General features: G+C 43.2%; 1 protein-coding gene across 3 annotated transcripts in view; it reads right to left on the bottom strand.

The window, feature by feature from the left end:
* The window catches only part of LOC133343900 (WD repeat-containing protein 7-like), a 131,387-nt gene that overhangs the window by 100,441 nt on the left and 11,437 nt on the right, over window positions 1-19,509 (bottom strand). For all 3 annotated transcript variants that reach the window (XM_061553885.1, XM_061553883.1, XM_061553884.1), the window contains exons 3-5: window positions 15,826-15,932; window positions 4,698-4,776; window positions 1,669-1,843 (exon numbers count right to left, since the gene is read on the bottom strand). In XM_061553885.1, coding sequence (XP_061409869.1) covers window positions 1,669-1,843; window positions 4,698-4,776; window positions 15,826-15,932 — 361 coding nt within the window. The remainder of the gene's footprint in view (window positions 1-1,668; window positions 1,844-4,697; window positions 4,777-15,825; window positions 15,933-19,509) is intronic.

A 19,509-nucleotide genomic window follows, 5' to 3' on the forward strand; every position in this document is an offset into this window, starting at 1 on the left:
AGTAAAACCTATTCTTATATTTTCATACTTTGATATTGGCAAAAAGGTCCCGCAAGATATTCTTTATCATGATGTCCTTCTCATTGCAAACTTAGAGTGGATTTTCCTTTAAGATTTTGAGGAAGTCCATCGAATTATAGAGGTCTAAGGTAAGGGTAATAAAGCATTATTCTAAAACAGACCATACATAAGTTGATGCCATACCAGTTATTATCCTCCATCGAGGGAATGTGGAGTTTACATGCCTGGCTCAGGGCAAAAGACTACTCAGTGTGAAAATGAGCAGTCAACTATTTTGAAATTCCATTTTATATTTTAGTTTTAATCTTTTAAAATTAACGCACGTACAAATATTGTGTGGTGGAGTGGTCATTAGCAACACTGCACTATGAGCCCAGTGACTCCAGTTTAATTCCCAGTCATGGCTAGCACCAGTGGCGAGCGATAACTTCACCATCACTCACCAGGTGAAGTATGGTCATAACAACCCCATGACTGAAACATTGAAGGGAAGTCTGTATCCAGCGGTGGATTGACAACAATGAGGTCAAGAAGAGGGGCATAGACAGGAAACTTTGTGGATAAGAGTAGTAGCCGTCCCATTGATTAGTAGGAACCTGCTTGTGCGTTCCATTGATAATTTCTACAAATACCTCAACAACTAGTCAGATGGTAGTTGAATAGTGGTCAGTGTACACTCTATTTTTCAATCTATAACAGCGTATTTTGTTATACTTTATTTTTTGGAATTTTGAAAACATAAGTGGAAGCATCAGCTAAAAAAACGCTAAGCATTGTGTCAAAGCCCCAGTTTTTTCCCAAAAATGCCAGATAAAGAATACTGAAATACCACAAATGAAGACCGAAAAACATTGCATCAACATTTGAAATAATTTTAAACGTTTTATAACCCACAACAATAGAATAAATTGTTCTCGTAATAAAAGGCCGGTTTTTTTCGAGCGAAAAAAATAACAAAAGCCTTCACTAAAATATATAGCGGAGCTTGTTGAGTCTTCTATTCGGAATGCCATTTAAAAAAAATATATTCATAATCAGCTGCTGTTAAAATGTAGTTTGGACAAGTTTGAAAAGGAAAATTGCTGGAAAGCCTCTCAGAGAAATCAACAGCATCCTCAAGCCTGCATTTAAACATGGCCTTCGTTGCTAACGGCTTAACATTTTCCCACCAACTTCTCGAAACCATTCACGGTATCCAGCAGGCAAGGTCAAGTGACGGGTTGTGTGCAATCCTGTTGCAGTTTCAATGGTCTTAATGGAAGACAAGTGGATAATACTTATCGGGCACAAAACAGGACTTTGATGGAAAAAAAACGGATAAATTGTAAATTGAAAAGGAAGCACTGCTTGGGCTCCGTTCTACCTCTATGGCCAACAGCTCACAAACAGAGCAAAACAATGCCCACAAACCACGACTTGCTTATTGACTTGGACAAAGTGGAACCCTAACACAGCGCAAAACAGATTGTTTTAGAGGACAAATACCACCAAAAACAACTCTCTCACTTTAAATGTATAAATCAACACGAAATAGACAGAACCACATTAGTCGGAACAAATATTTCCTTTAAAAAACAACAGTTTCGAAAGAACCAAGGGAACAATATAATTATTTAATGTTTTATGAAGGTCAGATGAGGTACATACCGAGCGTTCTTGTGCACCTAAGGACACTTATGGTGGCCATCCAATTGGGTGCGTCCTTGGACGCCAGCGATCCCAGGACCTTGAGGGTGAGCGCGTCCAGGATGAGGACGTCGCTGTAGCAGCCGGAGCAGAGCAGCCAGCCCTCGTCCGCCGACCCGTACGGGCACTTGTAGTACTGCGGGGAGCGCGCAGGTCGTCAGCTAACAACGGTGAAGCACACCGAGATCAGTGAACCAAAAAACATCGAATTTAACAATTGGAAAAATCTGAAACTAAACTTAACGTATAAAGTCATAACCTTTTGATGATCACCTGGCCGCATGAGCCCACCTGCCTGGCAGGGTCACGCACTCCCAAGAGAGGGCGGTCGCAGCCTGGGCTTGCCTCGCTTGAAGCAATGCAGGAAAGTTAAGCCGAGGGCTCGTTTGCTAGGGGCGCCATGTCCAGGGAATCCGGCGTGGGTTTTGAGTGTAAAAAAAAATCTAATTTGCTGCCAATTCCATCTCGCGTGACTAAGCCACCGCAACCGCCCGCCCCCCCCCCCCCCATAAGTTTGTGAGGGCTCTCGTGCCCTTTCACGTGCCACGTTGCTTCTACCAAAGCCCCTTTTGGAGGCCACGACGTAGCAGCCTCGCACGCGCCGCGCCCCGGCTCAATCCACGGCCACGTCGCCGTGCTCTGGTAGGAAAAGCCGCCCCATGGATTGCACGCTCTCCCTGCACGCAAAAAAAAATCTGCCAGGTCCGGAGAGAGCGAGAGCTGGCATGGAGCGGGCATGCGGCCGGCCCCGGGCCAGCGGAAGGGCAGGACAGACTTCCCATCCAAAGGCCGTGCAAAGCAAAGGGTGAAATGGTCTCCATGTGGCGGTGAGCTACGGGGAAAAGAGCAGGCTCGACTCGCCCGAGGCACTGCAAGAATGGAGACACATTTTTGATAGAAATTCTCACAATCTCCCGCCATTATGTTTTCAGGTGCCGATTAATGTGCGTAATGAAATAATAATTATAAAACTTGCGAATGGGATTGCGATTGAGTAATCATAATATTTATTTGATTTTGATATAGCACCCTTTACCTTGGGACAATAAGTGAGTTAGATCACCATCTCATCTCAAACATTCTGGAAGTGCACGAACATTTAATGGAAGGGGAACAAATTATTCCCGACAGAAGTAAAGTCAGGAGTTTTCATGCATTTTAATGAATTTGAGGCGATTAAAACACTACTTATTTCATCTGAATACTATTCGCCTACCACTCATCAAAATTCGTCCACTGCGACAATCTCTACATTCGTGGCTTGGCGAGCACAATTCGCGATTCACACTTCTGACGGACCACGGCGTGGGTATAAAATCCCACGAGTATCCTTGGGGCCCTACATAAATGACGTCACGCACCTGGGGGGGGGGGGCGTCAGACATTTGTGACGATGTGTGATGAGGGGGGGGGGGGGTTGAGAAATGTGACGTCACGTAAAAATGCGCAACTTTAAATATATATAGAATTGTTATACCAACACTAATTGTTATAACAACACTCTTACAACATCAGAGTGCAGCGCCACATTAAATACGTACTACAATAACAATAGTTTAAATCGATTTGAAGCATGTTTTATTTGGGGGGGAGAAGAGCTTTGTGACGTCATATTTGAGGGGGGGGTCTGACTTTTTGTGACGCCGTGTGACGAGGGGGGGGGGGTCAAAAATTGTCCAAAATCGCGTGACGTCATTTATGGACGGCCCCCTACTCGTACGTACTCGTGATATGTAAAAAAGTCGCAGGATCTCACGAGCTCACGTCGTCGTCTTCGCAGGGCTTCCCTCCCCGCTACCTCCTTTGGCATCATCTCTCTCCTCCACTTGATGCTCTCCGCTTCACAAACCACTGCCTCCTCTCCAATCCCCACATCAACCTCTGCGCCACGGTTGGTTGCCCCTTCTCTGCTGCTGCTGCCGCCTCCGTTGTTTGGAACGATCCTCTGCTGCACCGCTGTCTGCCTCCACCAATTAAAATCTCAATGCAAGACCCTTCCCTTCTCAATCACCGATGGTTAACCTTTCACCTCGTGCCTACAATGTCTATTAGTCATACCTCCCCTCGGGCACGACAACTTTACATTTTGATATTTATGCATATTTTGTGTACAATTTTAGCTCATCTCGCCTTGACTAAAATGTTGTCTGTCGCCTTGTTTGTTAAATTAGTGTTTTGACATTCTTTGGGTTTTTCGGTAAAGTCACGTAATAGGTTCAAAGAAAATAACAAAAGTTTTTTGTTATTTTGTTATATGAATTCCTGCAGTCACGAAAGCTTTAAGTCAAGATTTAGTTTTTCGATTTAAAGCTTTCGTGACTGCAGGGATTCATCTTCTTGGTTCTTTCGGTAAAGTCACGTGACTTTACCGAAAGAACCAAGAAGATCAAGATTTAGTGTTTTGACATTTAGATTATATTTTTTTTAGCTTCGAGATTTAATTAAAAGTGCCATGAAAATCATACATTGTGTTTCGGTAGTGTGTGTGTGTTTGTGGTGGAAGCTTGGGGACGCCTTCATGCATTGATCAAGGCTGAGAACGATGATTTATTTTACACACATATATATGTATAAAACTTACTGCACTCGAGTATAACATCCAAAACATATATCCGTTTTCCTATGTATATGCACAATACATCTTGTGAAAAAGACAACTCGATAATCACGTCTATATGAGATTGTAAGCTTACATTTATGCATTCAAACTTATTGCCAGCATATTTGTTTTAGATATGACACCATACGACAATGGCCTCGTCTTATAAATGATGACTCGGGGATGTTTATCGTGCACAGGTACTTTACAACCAATGTTTTTCTCTGGTAATACTGTACCGGACAAAATTTACTGACTAAAATAATGATATCATCAATTACACGCAATGCGACTTCGTGGAAAATACACTTAAATGTTGGGTCATCCAGAGGCCAAACAAATGATGTACAGGATGTTATTAGCTTCGTAAAAAAATTAAGTGAATACTTACATGCATTTCTGTATGTACGTACGGATGCTGCCTGAACTCCACACAGCGCCCATCGCTTACATCCCACAGACACATTTGCCTATTGAAATAAAATTAATGAAAAAAAATCATGTCACACTCACATTGCGATGAACACATCCAACATTAAGCTGATTGAGAAATGGCCGCAATCTTTTCAATCTATTCAGGAACACAATTTTGTCCATTTGACGTTTTCTTTCAAGTTTTGGTATGAATGTTGAATAATTTGGAGCACATTCTTAATAAATACGATGAAAGCAGGAGTCAAATTATTATTTTGAGCACAGCTGATTCTGTTGAACACTTATTATTTTCATGTTTAAAGCTGAATATTTAAGATAAATTAATCTGCTAATAGCTACAATTTTTTCCTTTTTTACAGCCAACATTGAATATTTCAGATATATTTTTTAAATACCTTATTAATTTTACTTCTCATACGTAAAATCACTGAAGCAGTTTCAGATAACCACATAATGAATATTTACACACACTGGTATTTTTTTAATTCCCAACAAATCAAACACAAAAAGATTGCGGCATACCGCCTCTTACAGGCACGTGGACGCACGCGGATATATATCATTTAATTCATTAGCAGGGGTTAAACTATTAGCAATAACAATTTGGGCGTGTAATGTCATCACTTACACACACAAAAAAGAAATCCGGCGGGCTACAACCCGCTTCCGCCACGACTATCAATCTCCTTATGCACGCTAACATGCATTATGCAATAAAAGGCACAAAGGCACAAATTATCCCATAACGAGATGCCATATGGCGAAGGACCCCTCTGTTGCCGGGCTGCGGTAATCGTGCGGAGTTAATGGACTGGATGTAACATAGGCGTGGATAATCGTCGACGGGGTTCGCCCGAGCGAGCGGCGACGGGCGCGCGTTCACACCAAAGGCCCATTCAGGTTCACGTCTAAGACCCACACGCTGGGACGGGCCCTCGACACGGCTCTGGGAACAATTACAAGCTGTGCCTCATTAAAAGCCACGATCCCCCACCGCCTGTGTCACGCGCACGCACGCACGCACGCGCACGCGCGCCGTGTACGTACACGCGGGCGCTCACCACCCACGCGTGGGCGCGTTCCTGCCCTGCGCGGCTCGCCATGGACTCCTCGACGCGTCGCCAAACGCCGCTGCCGACGCGTTAGGCGCACCCAGCCCGGTGCACTGACGGCGTGTTGGCACGCGCCTCGAAAACAAACTGCGCACAATGTTTAACAATTCACATTTTTTTAAAATTTAATTTACAAACGGAATATTTTTCGTACTATCTGGAGTATAGGGGATTTTTTTTTTACCCCATCCCAATTTTCAAATGAATCCAAAAATATCTGAAAATATTTCAGAAGAACCGAAAAACGTTGTTTCAGATTGATTCGAAAATGTGACGTCTCAGGCATTATCACATCTTTGTCTTCCACTCCAAAAGTGCCATCACGTGATATACATTTTTATGAAATTAGTGAAACGTAAAAGTGTTTACATTAGAATTATTGCTTTACTGACGGAACTTGGTAGAAATAAAAAAAAATCAATAATTAATGTTTAAAATTATTTAAAACAGTAAATTGATTGCATAAATAAGGAGCGTTATAAAATCTAGAATACTCTTACTTTTGAACATAAAATAATCCTAAATTAAATCTGAAATTGGACGTTATGAATCCAAAATCTGAAATGTTTTCATCTGAAACCCTCCTTATTGGGTATATATTAGATAGTACAATATATACAAGTACACCATACTGTGCATGCAATTAGGCAAGTGTTGCTTGAAAATAACATATGCAGGCATTTTGGTCATAGACTCACATATCACTGAATCATAAAATTAATAATGCCCAGGCCTTTATCAATCCACTGATGCTGTCTTGGTCACGGGGGGGTTGTGTGAACATACTTCATCATGATAGGCAGTGCAGGTTGGTGAATGGGAGGGCTCGTGATTGGTTTAGATATTACTCGCCACTGATGTTAGCTGTAGCCGATAATCAAACTAAGTCCATCAACTGAGTGAATGACAGGTGTGGTTCTTCCTGTTATCCACAGATTGTATGAAGATGCTAGCAAGAGCCTAAGCCTTCCTTTTGGGGAAAAAAACATTTTCTATTAGAGTATTTTTTAAAATAAATATGCATATATAAAACTGAGCATAGCAGGTGCCGTGTGATAATATCGTAGTGCTGCACTGTCGCTAAAACCGCGGGTCTTTGGTGCAAATTGTGAAGAGTTTTATGCCCTGCACATATACATTAAACGTGTACAGCCGTTTTAGCTTTTGTTGTGCAGTCTCCAGTTACCGGGCTTGAGATGCCCATCTTGCGACACATAAAGTGTGTAAGTTTTATCTCAGGTGGCCAAGCACCTTCATTCCATATGGCGGTGACATGTACGATTTCAAACACGTTTATTGCAGTGATTGTCAATTGCAGTGCGAAAGAGTGTAACTAATGTGAGCAGTTTAACATGGCATAAGCCAAGCCATGGCATTTAGTGACGTCACACATGCCTATTAAAAATAGGGTTAGGTGTAACAAACATGTTGTACAATTTGCTGATCAAATAAAAAGTGACCGAGAAACAAACATACTTTCCACCGTGAGTTTTTACCATACAAAAAATCTTGCATGTAAATATAAGTCCACCATACTGCATTGTGGCCTCTTTAAAGTGTATTTGATGTCTTTGCTGTGTATCATTAACAAAGTCAATACTGCAAAGGGTACAATTAAAATAGGTGATGTTTACAATTCTCTAAGCTTTAACGAGAATTGTGAAAATAAATCTATTTTAATCACTGAAATGTGCTTCTTTTAGCGTAAGAGTGGCATACTTGTTAATCTGTACATTTGTAAATGACAAGAAGGAAAACAAGAGTTTTAACATCGCCCTAAATCAACGCACAAAATATCTAATTTTAGCATTAATTAATCTATTTCAAATTAATATTTGATAATATAATTATTCCGTGGTTTTCATATCCCCTGCACTATGAGGCACCATAGTTCCGTTTTGTTATATAGCTAAAGGGCATATAATGATTCATAGATTTAAAAGGTTTTTACACTAATTATACACGCAAGGAATCTAACGTGTAATAATTAACGTCTTAAGATTAATGTAAATTATCTGACCGTTATACCTTTCAGCGATATAATTCATGAGACTATACGAGACAGAAACAATGAGACGTTGAAAGCGGGACAAAAAATATATTCTTGAATCAAATCACAGTCGCAAATCATTAAAAGTTATCCAATTATGCAGAAGAAGGCTGGTAAATATTAGATGCCTTGTATGCAACAATAGACAGCCCTTACTCTTGTCTGCACTGGACACTGTAGACAAATATATTATTGTTATCATCGCTACGGATAATATTTGACTCTTTTTCAGGAGGGTCATGCCAAGTTTCCACAGGAGGGGTACGATGATTTATATGCATAATCACAATTTAATATATTTTGCTCAATTAATATTTGGATGCTACTTGATGGAGGGATCTGTAATGTCAAGATGGGAACAGACCATCCATCAACAATGGACTGTTCAGAGTTATGCTTGCCTCTTGGCAACACAAGAGGTAAATGTTAATGGTGCAATTGCGCCATCTTCAGTTTGAGAGCGGCGAGGGATCTGCAGACGTGCCGGTCGTGTTGCACAAGGCTTCCCAAATGGCGGACCTGGGAGGGATTTTTGGGAAAATTATCATTCCGCTCCCAATGCCCTTGCTGGTCAGGCTCTGGGCTGGCGGATCGATGCAATAGCAAAAGACGCCTCTCCACCTGTACGGCAGAGGATCTACACAACAGCGGGCACTGGCGATGCATTGATTTGCCTATCAATATTGATTCTTAAGGCTCACGTTGTGTACCGCATCTGATCGCACCGTGTATCAATTCGTTATTGACTGCGTATGCAAATTACAGCGCGAGTTATATTGTAATGGTGCATTTAGGCTATTGGAACGAATACAACGGCGAAATGGTGCAAATAAGACGGTGAAGACTGCAAAAAATGTATTCTGAAATAGGATGGCAACGCTGAATCGTAAGAATTCCTCGAATGGGCAGGAGGTGAAGCGTAGCTCAGCTTAGCTCTTTCAGTGTCAGAAATTGTCACGATAAACCGTCTCGTGTTTTATTTCACTTTCCGCTCCACCCACGGCTGTTTCACGGCCCCCCTAAACTGCCACCGCCTGTGACGATCCTGCGATGTCACAGCCCGCGTGACACCTGCAACACGACGAGATAATTGCATTGCTCCATCTCCTCAGTGGACACCCACTCAGATGTGTTCTATTAATTGGCACCAATGCGGTCATTATTCTCCACCGCCTCTCATCATCTCTCGCAGCGACGCGTCTTGCTCAAGCCCACGAGTTCGTCATAGCAGTTTGAATGATGTCACACCGCGTCCTGTAATCCACGTGTTTTTCTCGCTCTGCCTCTCAAAGAAAACTCAAGGCGTGCAACATTTGAGTGTATAAATTGATATTATTAAATATGCCTCAACATACACTTATGTCAATCTTACTCGGCACATCGCCGGGCATGACGAGCGGAGGTGATTCTAATTCTAATTAGTTTGCACGTGCGCGCAAGCTGGTGAGAAATCACTGTGGTTGTGATCCCATTTGTTTTACAAACTGCCGTGATTTTCATCGCCCAGATTTATGACCGCATGCTTATGAATATATATTTTATTCATGAGAACAAATATATTAAATATTAATTTGTCATGCAGTCAAATGCTTTAATTTAACCAATATAAATCTATGGAGATTTAATAAAGGTACTGTATAAATAAATAAATATGAATGATGAGATTTAAATCCTCCATTGGGCCTCATGAATTTTCACCCCAAGTATTAAATTTCCTCCCATCCAGGGTTGCTGCAATATTCATTTTCACGAAATTATATAAAATGTTATGATATACCTATATCAGTTTGCCATAGCTATCAGATATATTTCGGATAAGATTGTCTTGGAATTGAGGGATTTTTGTTTGTTTGTTAGATCGCGTAAATAAAAATGTGTTGTTAAACCCGACACTGCCCGATAGTCAATTAGTAAGGTTTGTCACGTAAATAAAACGTGCCAATTCGTTGCCAGTTCATCACACGGGTGAGTAAACCCACACCATTTTAAATTAAAGTACGACGTTTCGCCGGTAATTACAACCAGCCTAATCAATTACAACCAACATGCCAATTGGTTAGTAACGTTAGTAACGAATTTGCGTGTTGTTTTGTTTACGAATCGACTGTCGGGTGTGTCGTTAAACCCGCCACCATCTCTATTCACGCGATATACCCCCACCCCCACCCCCCAAAAAAACATCTTTCATATCGATATTGGTCGCGAAAGCCGACCACTACGTGTTACACTAGATCGTATTGTAGCTGTCCTTTTCTGTACGTCGAGTACAAAATATGACACTTTGAAAGTTCTCGGACTGCGGGTCGCAACATGGCATAAGGCTGGCTCGTGTCTTTGACCCCCGCTACCATCGCAATCCGTGTAAGCGCGCACGTCTGCCAGTTAGTTGCACGGCGATTAAACGAAAACGATGAAGACGATGACGTCTTGCGATGCCCATGGCTCCCGGTGAAAGGGATACTGTGGCCATGGCGACTATTTTCAAGCGTGGATGAAGCGACGGGGTTTTTTTTATTTCGTGAATAATTTACAAGAGCATGAGGCAGAGCCATCGAGCACGCCCAGACACGGGGCTGTCTCGAACGGCGATGGAATGAGCGCAAATCTGCCTGCAACATTCTCAAACTCGCTTTGGTGATGAATGGGAATTTGCACGCGACAGCATTTAACTGTCCATTCGCAAACGCATCCACTCGCTCGGGTTTACAGTTCCCGCTGATAACACTTTGAACACTTTGAAGCTGGTTTGTGAAATGCGCCAAAGAAGCTCTGATCGTCTTCTTGGTTCTTTCGGTAAAGTCACGTAGAATGGAAATAATAAAATAATAAAAATAAAACATAATAAACCATTATATTATTTTATTATGTTGTATTTTTATAATAAAATATTATGTTTTACTTTTTATAATAAAACATAAAATATAATATTATTATATTATTTTATTATTTTTTATTTGTATTATTTTATTATTTCCATTCTACGTGACTTTACCGAAAGAACCAAGAAGATGAATCCCTGCAGTCACGAAAGCTTTAAATCGAAATTTAAGGTCTGATCAGTATGGGCAAACCTTTGTGACGTGTAGCGTTCATGTAACGTCGAGCACATTCATGATTGTTTTGTATCAACATGCTTCATGTTTATTGTCGGCAATCCCAGTTTGATCCCTCAGCGCGGCTAACATCAGTGGTGAGGGATATCTGAACGGGCCCTGACCCCACTACCGCCACACGACTGCCCCCTCCCTTTCCCATTCAATAATCCCTCGCTGACCAGAATGGCGAAGTGTGGTGAAACTTCCCGAATGATTGGACATGGAGCAAGAATGCCTTCATCCAGCAGTGGATTGACAAAGTGCCTGAAAATTACTTCAAACATGACAGGACTCCATGATTGCCAATAAGATTGGATAATCCGGCAGCATGTTGAACAAGCCCGACTCTCCTGATGGCACATGGAGAGTCGAAACCTATCCAGACAAATATTGGTCTGATTTAACCAATAGGCGCATGGATTAAACAACGCTGTTTTATTTACGTGTAGAGTTTACACACAATCACAGAAACACAGTGAACGTGGGCCAAATGTTACAATCACAAAGGTCCGTGTTGTTACTGGGACTCTGCTCATATTTGCCTTACCCATAATTCTCCACAGCAATGCATCATGAGTGTGCGCATGTCATGTACGTGTTTTTTGTATTGTTAACAATCATAATGACCTAGAACATGTCAAAATGCCTGAATGCTCGAGTCTCATGCAGTTTCATGTTGACAGTGAGGAAACGTGGCTGATGGGGAATCACGTAATGCCAGCAACTGATAAGTGGCACGCCGAGGAGTGAGTTGTAAGCCTTTAAGCCAACTGGCCTGGAATTCCATCCAATCAGCCCACAGGAAGTCACAGTAACTGTATTTATTGCATAGCATTAACCAAAACGACGATACATTCCAATTATTCCAGCAGAGGGAGCCATTGGCCAAGAAAATTCAAAAGTTCACAGGTAGAGACGATTCATCAATCCACAAAATCTCGTGGTTGTTCCTGTCACATGCATTGCATTTTGAACGTAAAAATACAGTGCTTTTTTCATTCATATATGTTGTATGTGAATGGTTCATGTAAATCCTGCAGCCATGAGAGCAGTGATGGCCAACCCATACATGTGAGTGGCCCACATGAGTCAGTGGCCCACACGAGTGAGTGGGCCACATGAGAGCAGTGATGGCCAACCCACACGTGTGAGTGGCCCACACGAGTGAGTGGTCCACACGAGTGAGTGGCCCACATGAGTGAGTGGGCCACATGAGTGAGTGGGCCACATGAGTGAGTGGGCCACACGAGTGAGTGGCCCATACGTGTGAGTGGCCCACACGAGTGAGTGGGCCACGTGAGAGCAGTGATGGGCAACCCACACGAGTGAGTGGCCCACACGAGTGAATGGCCCACACGAGTGAGTGGGCCATACGTGTGAGTGGCCCACACGAGTGAGTGGGCCACATGAGTCAGTGGGCCACATGAGAGCAGTGATGGGCAACCCACACGAGTGAGTGGGCCACGTGAGCGGCCCTCCTCCACCTCAGTGGGCCGCAAGTTTCAAATCGTGCTTGTGTACTAATCACGACCCCACGCATGGCCCTAGGGCCGTGACACACTTAGACCAGGCCACCACGAGGGTCTACACAGGACGTAGGTTGCCCGCCAGGCCACATGGTTCCCAGCACTTCACTAGAGCGTGTACATGCTGCACAACAGCAAAAAAAGAGAAATGATTCTTGAATAAAATGATACAATGGCTGGGGTGTGTGGGTGAAGCTGTGCATGCCAAATAAATGTTTTAGCATACTATTATCTTAAGAACACCATGATCACTATAATAAGCACACCATTATCTTATTACAGTACGTACGTGTGTAATGATATTTGTTTACATGTATCTATCTCGTGTCATTATCATCACTGATGGTGGATGCCCATGACAGATGCGTTCCATTTTTCGCGATCTTCATTTGTCTCTCAGGGAGAGTTCCGTCCGACCGTCTCACATTGTCCCACCAACTCACCCACTTCCTTCCCCTTCCCTTATGCCATTTCCTTTGCAGAACAATCTTCGTCGCGTCTCTAGCTATGACCGTCTAAGGATATGTCCTGCGTGGGCCATCCTTCCTTCCCATCCGACTTGCAGCCATTCTTTCTCATTGTCACGAGAGCTTATATTATTCACTTGTCTCTGACACCACATCTCGAATACATTTCACCTTTCCACCGCATCCTTTCACAGTGTCCATCTTTCGCTGGCTCGTCCCCTGAACTTCACACGGACACCGTCAATATCTTCACGCTCACATTAATGTCTGGACTCTTTCTTGTCGCTGCCCCCTCTGACCTCTTTAAAAGCGGGCTTGGCTAAGCCAATTGATTGCTGCAATTCGGAACAATCAGTGATTGATGTTACACAACATCTAAACTCAAATGCTACCCCGAGATACCGTGCAGGCATGACGGGGCTACGAGATAAGAATCGCACCACAAAGGCCTTCAGATTTAAAAGTACGGGCACAACTGACGACACTCATCGGCCAATTAGGCCTCGACAAGCTGACAAGAGCAGAGAACGAGGGGCAGCCTTTCATTGTGCATAGACCCATGTGAGGTTGATAGAGAAAGCAATGGTCGTGTCACACTAACCAGATGCCCGTGCTCCAGTGACAGACCGGTAGTGTCAGCGGGCTGCAGAGAGCTGAGCCCCCTCCCTTCTCAATTCTCATAGCCAAGTCAAAGAATATTGGTACAATATTTAACACCCGTGGCAATTTAAGCGATTGGCGTGTGCAGCCTTTGCTCACAGACACCAGCGAGTGGGAGCCAGAGCAGAACGCACAGTAGATAAAATCAGATAGTAATCGTCACTCATTCTGTTTTGGGTGTAACATTTGGTTAAAGTTCGTCTAACATTGTGTCGTGCCCACCCTTGCGTTTCTTCTGTACGCCCCCTCCCTTTCAACAAGGTCATGCGACAGGGGCTGTGCAAGTGCCTACAACTTATTGTGCAATGTATTCTCTGTGTGGCACCGTCTCCGTAAACTGTAGGAGCACGTGGACATTTCTGAATGCAGTGTGGAAGTGGGAACTCTGTAGGGACACGTGGTTCCCAGAGGCGGACGCTGCAGCAGTGAGAGCATTAGTAACTATACTGCACTGATGAGTCATAATAATAGCAGAACCGGTCCACAATTGAGTTTCTCTCACTGCTGTCTGTTGGTCAAATTGACTAAACTGTTGTTTGGTTGTGGCCTCCGACAAGAGGACCACAATGCACTCTTTCGGAATTACTGATGGTTTTTGCATAACGCACAAAGGCTTTTTGTACGCGTTTCCCTGTTGTTCTTTAAAACCTTTACGGTGTTTGCCTTACATTGGCTGGTATTTTGGTATATCTCCGAAAAACCCTAAGATTATTAGAGGACCAGATAACACAACCTTGCACGTCAAATATAAACCATTTCAGTTTTTAGAGAATATAAATTCATGCAGGTCGATCACAAACATGTCATTGAATAACAATCAACAGAATAAGGAAGCTCTATTTTTCATTAGAATATTGGACGAGTTAACACATCAGAATACTGAGATATGGCTTCTGAATAAATACCAAAATAATTTCCATACTATTCCAATTATATACAAATAGGACATCACTAAAGCTTGCATTTTCTCTCAATCACTGTTGACAAACAACACAAGCTGAGAAAAGTCCGTAAGCCAGACATTTAAACAAAGCTGCATTAATGAATTTACTTGGTTATCATTGCTTCCAGCAAGGCCTATGTTAAGCATATAACACTGTTGCCACTAAACCTAATTTTCATAGTCCGAAGTGGTAGGATATGGAGCATGCCATATTCAACAAAACTATGCCGTGAAAGGCATTTTCAGAAAAAATATAAAAATCATCAAGTTGCTACTTAAAACTACAGCATTCTGTTCATATTAAGTGCAATGAATTTCCCTCACAATTAGTTGGCTCAGCCAAATTGAATCTCGCTGAAATGTTTTCTAACATTCAGGATGTAGCCAAGCGGGTATCCCGAGATGTCTCTGGGAAATAAACATTCCTAGCAGAGGTGTAACAATTTCATCCTCCCAGTGAATCGATTGTCGCAATTCATGATTTTTATTCAAATATTATCGGGTATGTAGAACCAGTAGTGGCTGAATGGGCCTTGTGAATCCATTACGTACAATATATACGAACCAACAGACAGGAAGACTTCCACCGTGATTCAATAAACATTTCTTAAACCTGAGAATTTATGTTAATCGATTAATTAATGCGTCGCTTAATCCCTAGTTCATAGTAAACAACAATAATCAAACAGGACCCTGCGGGGTGGGCTGGTAGGAATAATACTTAGTACCGGTACAGAGATATCGACCGGGTATAGAGGAGTTAAAGAAAAAATTACTGTATTCTAGTGTAACGTTAATTAAAAGTGTTTGTTTTGACAAGAAACGCTGTGAGATTTAAAGACTCGTAGTCTTTCATTTCCAACACCACCCTCAACACCACTCCTCCCACGGACGGACGGACGGACGGACGGACGGACACATTAATCTATTGGTGGTCTGGTCCACTTCGTTCCTACCAGTATAACTATCTTTAAAAATAACTCGTCATTAACCCTCCTCTTCCAGTCTTACTTAGCGACGCGGTGTCCCTTAGTTTAACAGATGCCGATTTAAAACTTGCTCCTTATCCTCTTTAATTCCACGTTGCTCTTCAGCCACCGTTCACCCACTAAACCCCGAGAGCAAAACGCATCACAGGAGACCGCGTGGCCCTTGAGAGTGTGGCTGGAGAATGGCGGGGCGGGGGGAGTTTGCTACGAAAATGAAGAAACGAAGGCAAAGAATCACAAACCCGTTCTCGTCGCAGCTGACGACGTAGGGGTGGTCGCGGAGCGGGTTGGCCCGACCCAGGCAAGTGACTCCTTCCAAGTGCCCAAAAAGTAGAGCACGCGGTGTGATCTGACAGACGGCGTCGGTGTCGGGAATTCAGAGACACAAAGAGAGGGGACATTAGGGAACTCACGTGCCACGGTTAAAAACTCTCGGGGTAAGGGTACGTCGCGTCCGGCAGTGAACTTATCTTCTTCTTGGTTCTTTCGGTAAAGTCACGTAGAAGGGAAATAATAAAATAATATAATTAAAATACAATTCTCACGACGTTTCGGCCACAACGCAAGCAGCCGTCCTCAGGTGAAGAACAGGTCTGTCAGAAAGACAGCGTCTGAAATCAGACGCTGTCTTTCCGACGAAACGTCGTGAGAATTGTATTTGATTTTTATTATTTTATTATTTCCCTACTACGTGACTTTACCAAAAGAACCAAGAAGATGAATCCCTGCAGTCACGAAAGCTTTAAATCGAAATTGAACTTATCTTGTTGACCCGGGACAGTTTGTGGCATTCTCTTGTCGTGTTTCAAAGCTTATTGGTCTCGTCTGGTGCGAGCACTGCGGGCAAATTGGGCACCTCATGTTTTGTAAATGAATGCTTTGCACCACTCCCGCTTGTCATCCCTGCCGATGGTAGGCCTCGTGAGCCCAAGTGCTTCCAGCAGGTCCCCTTTCTGAGGGGGTTCCGCACGGAAATATTACGCGTTGGTGACCTCTGTTTCCCTAGCGGATATCTGTTTGTTGGGTTCCTGAACTAAAAACAACGTCGCGGAGTGCGGTCAAGTAATCCCAATGAGCCCACACGCGGTGCGAGAGGCCCTCCTCCAGCAGTGGATTGACACGTACACATTTCTATGGAGACGTTAGAGACAGCGTATGACGCCGTCTCTCGCGTCTCTGTGCAGCAGTCCACATGCTCTGGGGAGACAGTGCCTCACACATCCCTCCCTTACAGCGGCTCGATATTCCCTCCTGCTTCCTCTACATCTCTTTACATTTTGCCCTCATTCTCAGGTCTTCTCCAACGGACAAAATTGTCGCTAACATGCGGAAGCATCTCCTGCTATGCAGGCCATAGCAGGTGCCTCTTGCTGTCGAATGATACACACGATCTACAGGAATCATCAGATGATCTTGCAAAAAATGTCAGAATCACTCCATCTTCGTGTCACCTCTACCGTGGAAAACCCGGGGGGCGGGCAGTTTCTTAAATTAGGCAACCTGCCAGTCAAATTTTCTAAATGATCGTAATAATATGCATGGGGTGTCATTTGGAAGGTAATTACGTAGTTTTAGAAATAAGCCGATGGTTTGACAGGTACACACAACTCAACGTGGCATTCCAGCGTGGATGAGAAAGCCCGTTCCACCGAGCACATCTGACACCGTGGCATTTCATGAGCATTTCTCCCTGATCAGGAAAATAGGACAAATGGTTTCTATCCGAACTACAGTCCTAATTCGTTGACTCTGTCCAAGTAAAACGCCAATTTATGGTAAATTATAGTGCAATGATTACGCACGTATTCAAAGTATGTGGGACTGCCAATTTGCCGTGAGGCAGAAAATAAAAAATAAACTGTGGGAATCTGATGCCAGTGGTTCTCGGTGTCAAGTAGCAGTCGTCGTCGGCACGATCCACGGGACTGAGACCCTTCGTCACCCCGATCTGGCACCGGCCCTCACACTTGTGGCTCTTAACCGTAAACACGGTCGTGCTGCCAGGTGCGCCGGCTGGCTCTGTTGACCACAATAGTTCTTTGTTTGTAAATGACACACTCAACATTTACCAACTTAACAAAAACAAGTGTGCTGTAAATAGAGAGCAGAGTACCGTTCAGAGTAATCCGCTCACCTCAACCACCGATCAATTCTAGCCAGGTTTGACAACACAATAACATGCAGTTTTGGAAAGAGCATTCAATTTCAGAAATACACGTTTTTCCATAGACCTTTTGGGTGTATTATGGAACACCATAGCCATTTAATGGCAATACATTTCATCTTAAGTTTCCTAATCCACACGCAATACATGTGGACTGTGGGCACTGACAGGATCAATCTACATCTGCTGCATGATCATACATTTCCACTGGTGCTATTCTTACAATGAGGCCTTGTGTTGTAAAATTAAAGACATTCATCAACTCCAGGCAGAGGACCCGAAAATTCATCTTGGATGTTCTGCTAACGTTTGTCAATGGGATTTGCCAAAAAAGTTAAATTAACCCAGAGTATCACTGTAATCTCTCATAGCGTATCACATGTGCGCATGTCTCCCGTACTATGGACAGAATGAAGTGCTGGCAAAGTGGTTAACGTTCTGCCCGATAAACCCAACAGCCTGAGTTCGATTCCTAGCCGTGGCTAGATGAAAGAGGCCAAGACCCATCCCCACTTCACCAGCCATCATGACCGGCAAGGCCCTGGAGGTACCGCCATCCAGCAGTGGATCGACAAAGGGCTGTACATTATTACTATCAATAGAAAATTAAATTTGTTGAAAACAGCTTTTGTGTTCAGCTTGTTGTCCTTCCCCAACGCATCCGATAAGCACAGTTGGCTACGTACGATGCAAAATAAATTCAACATACTGACATTATCACTGTTATCAGATAATACATTGTTTATTATATCTACTGCACCATCACAATGCAGTTTAGCTGTGGTCTTCTTGCCCAGCGAACACTGCACATTCTACGGCAGTCTGCAGATGGCTACAGCTCACGGATGTGCCCTCGAGTGGGCGAGCCACGTGCGTGTTCTCCATGCGGCCGACTGCCGGATGTTTGATCCAAACTCCTGAGATGTAATTCTTACATTTTACATGTCTGAAATACGTTTGTTTTGTTTTCTTGTGGCCTCTGCCGAAGTAGCATGAACACACAATGTGTGAACACAGAGCCCCGCTTTGCCTAGTTGGTTGATGGGGTAGGGTACAGTGTTCCTGAGGCTGCCTCGACTGTAACCCATGGACCGAGCGAGAGATAACGCTTTGCAATTATGCACGCAGGGCAATTGTGCAATAGCATCGTGCAGATGTGCCGGCTGCGTTCAGCACGTTGAGCAAGGAGAATCAAATTAGGTTGCATATTTTGCATCCATGGGATGGGTGGCTACATTTAGTAAGCCAATTGATATCCCTAATTTAATATGGTGACATCCGATTCAATGATTTATTTTGCACAGGACCATAACAGTTTTAAAATTGCAGGGTAATCTTGTAAACATTTGAAATGTTGGTCAATAAAAAATAGGAACATTCATTAGCACGCTTGCAATGTGTGATGTGGCATGATCCTGTGCAATTCACTTAACAGAAACACCAGGCTTTGATATGAACTGGGACTTGAACCACTGGCTGCAAACTGACCCATTTTAAAAAATGCAAATATCACGCCTGTTCATCGAGGCAACACAAGTGAAATGCAAATGGGAAATACTCAGCGTACCGAGTAAATCTGTGTTGCAAGCAAGCGATTATGCAAAATGAACATATGTAACAAGGAGTGACAGATAGCCCTACCTTTTTCACGCAAGGAAGTATTCTCAGTATTTCACAAATTATTAACAGTGATCTACATCTAAGCTGTTTATGGTTCAACATTTATGCACAAGCCCAGCATTATCCTCAATGGCATCACTGT

The sequence above is a fragment of the Lethenteron reissneri genome, chromosome 18, assembly GCF_015708825.2.
Source record: "Lethenteron reissneri isolate LAM-NWPU_2019-01 chromosome 18, ASM1570882v1, whole genome shotgun sequence".
NCBI classification, from domain to species: Eukaryota; Metazoa; Chordata; class Hyperoartia; order Petromyzontiformes; family Petromyzontidae; genus Lethenteron; species Lethenteron reissneri.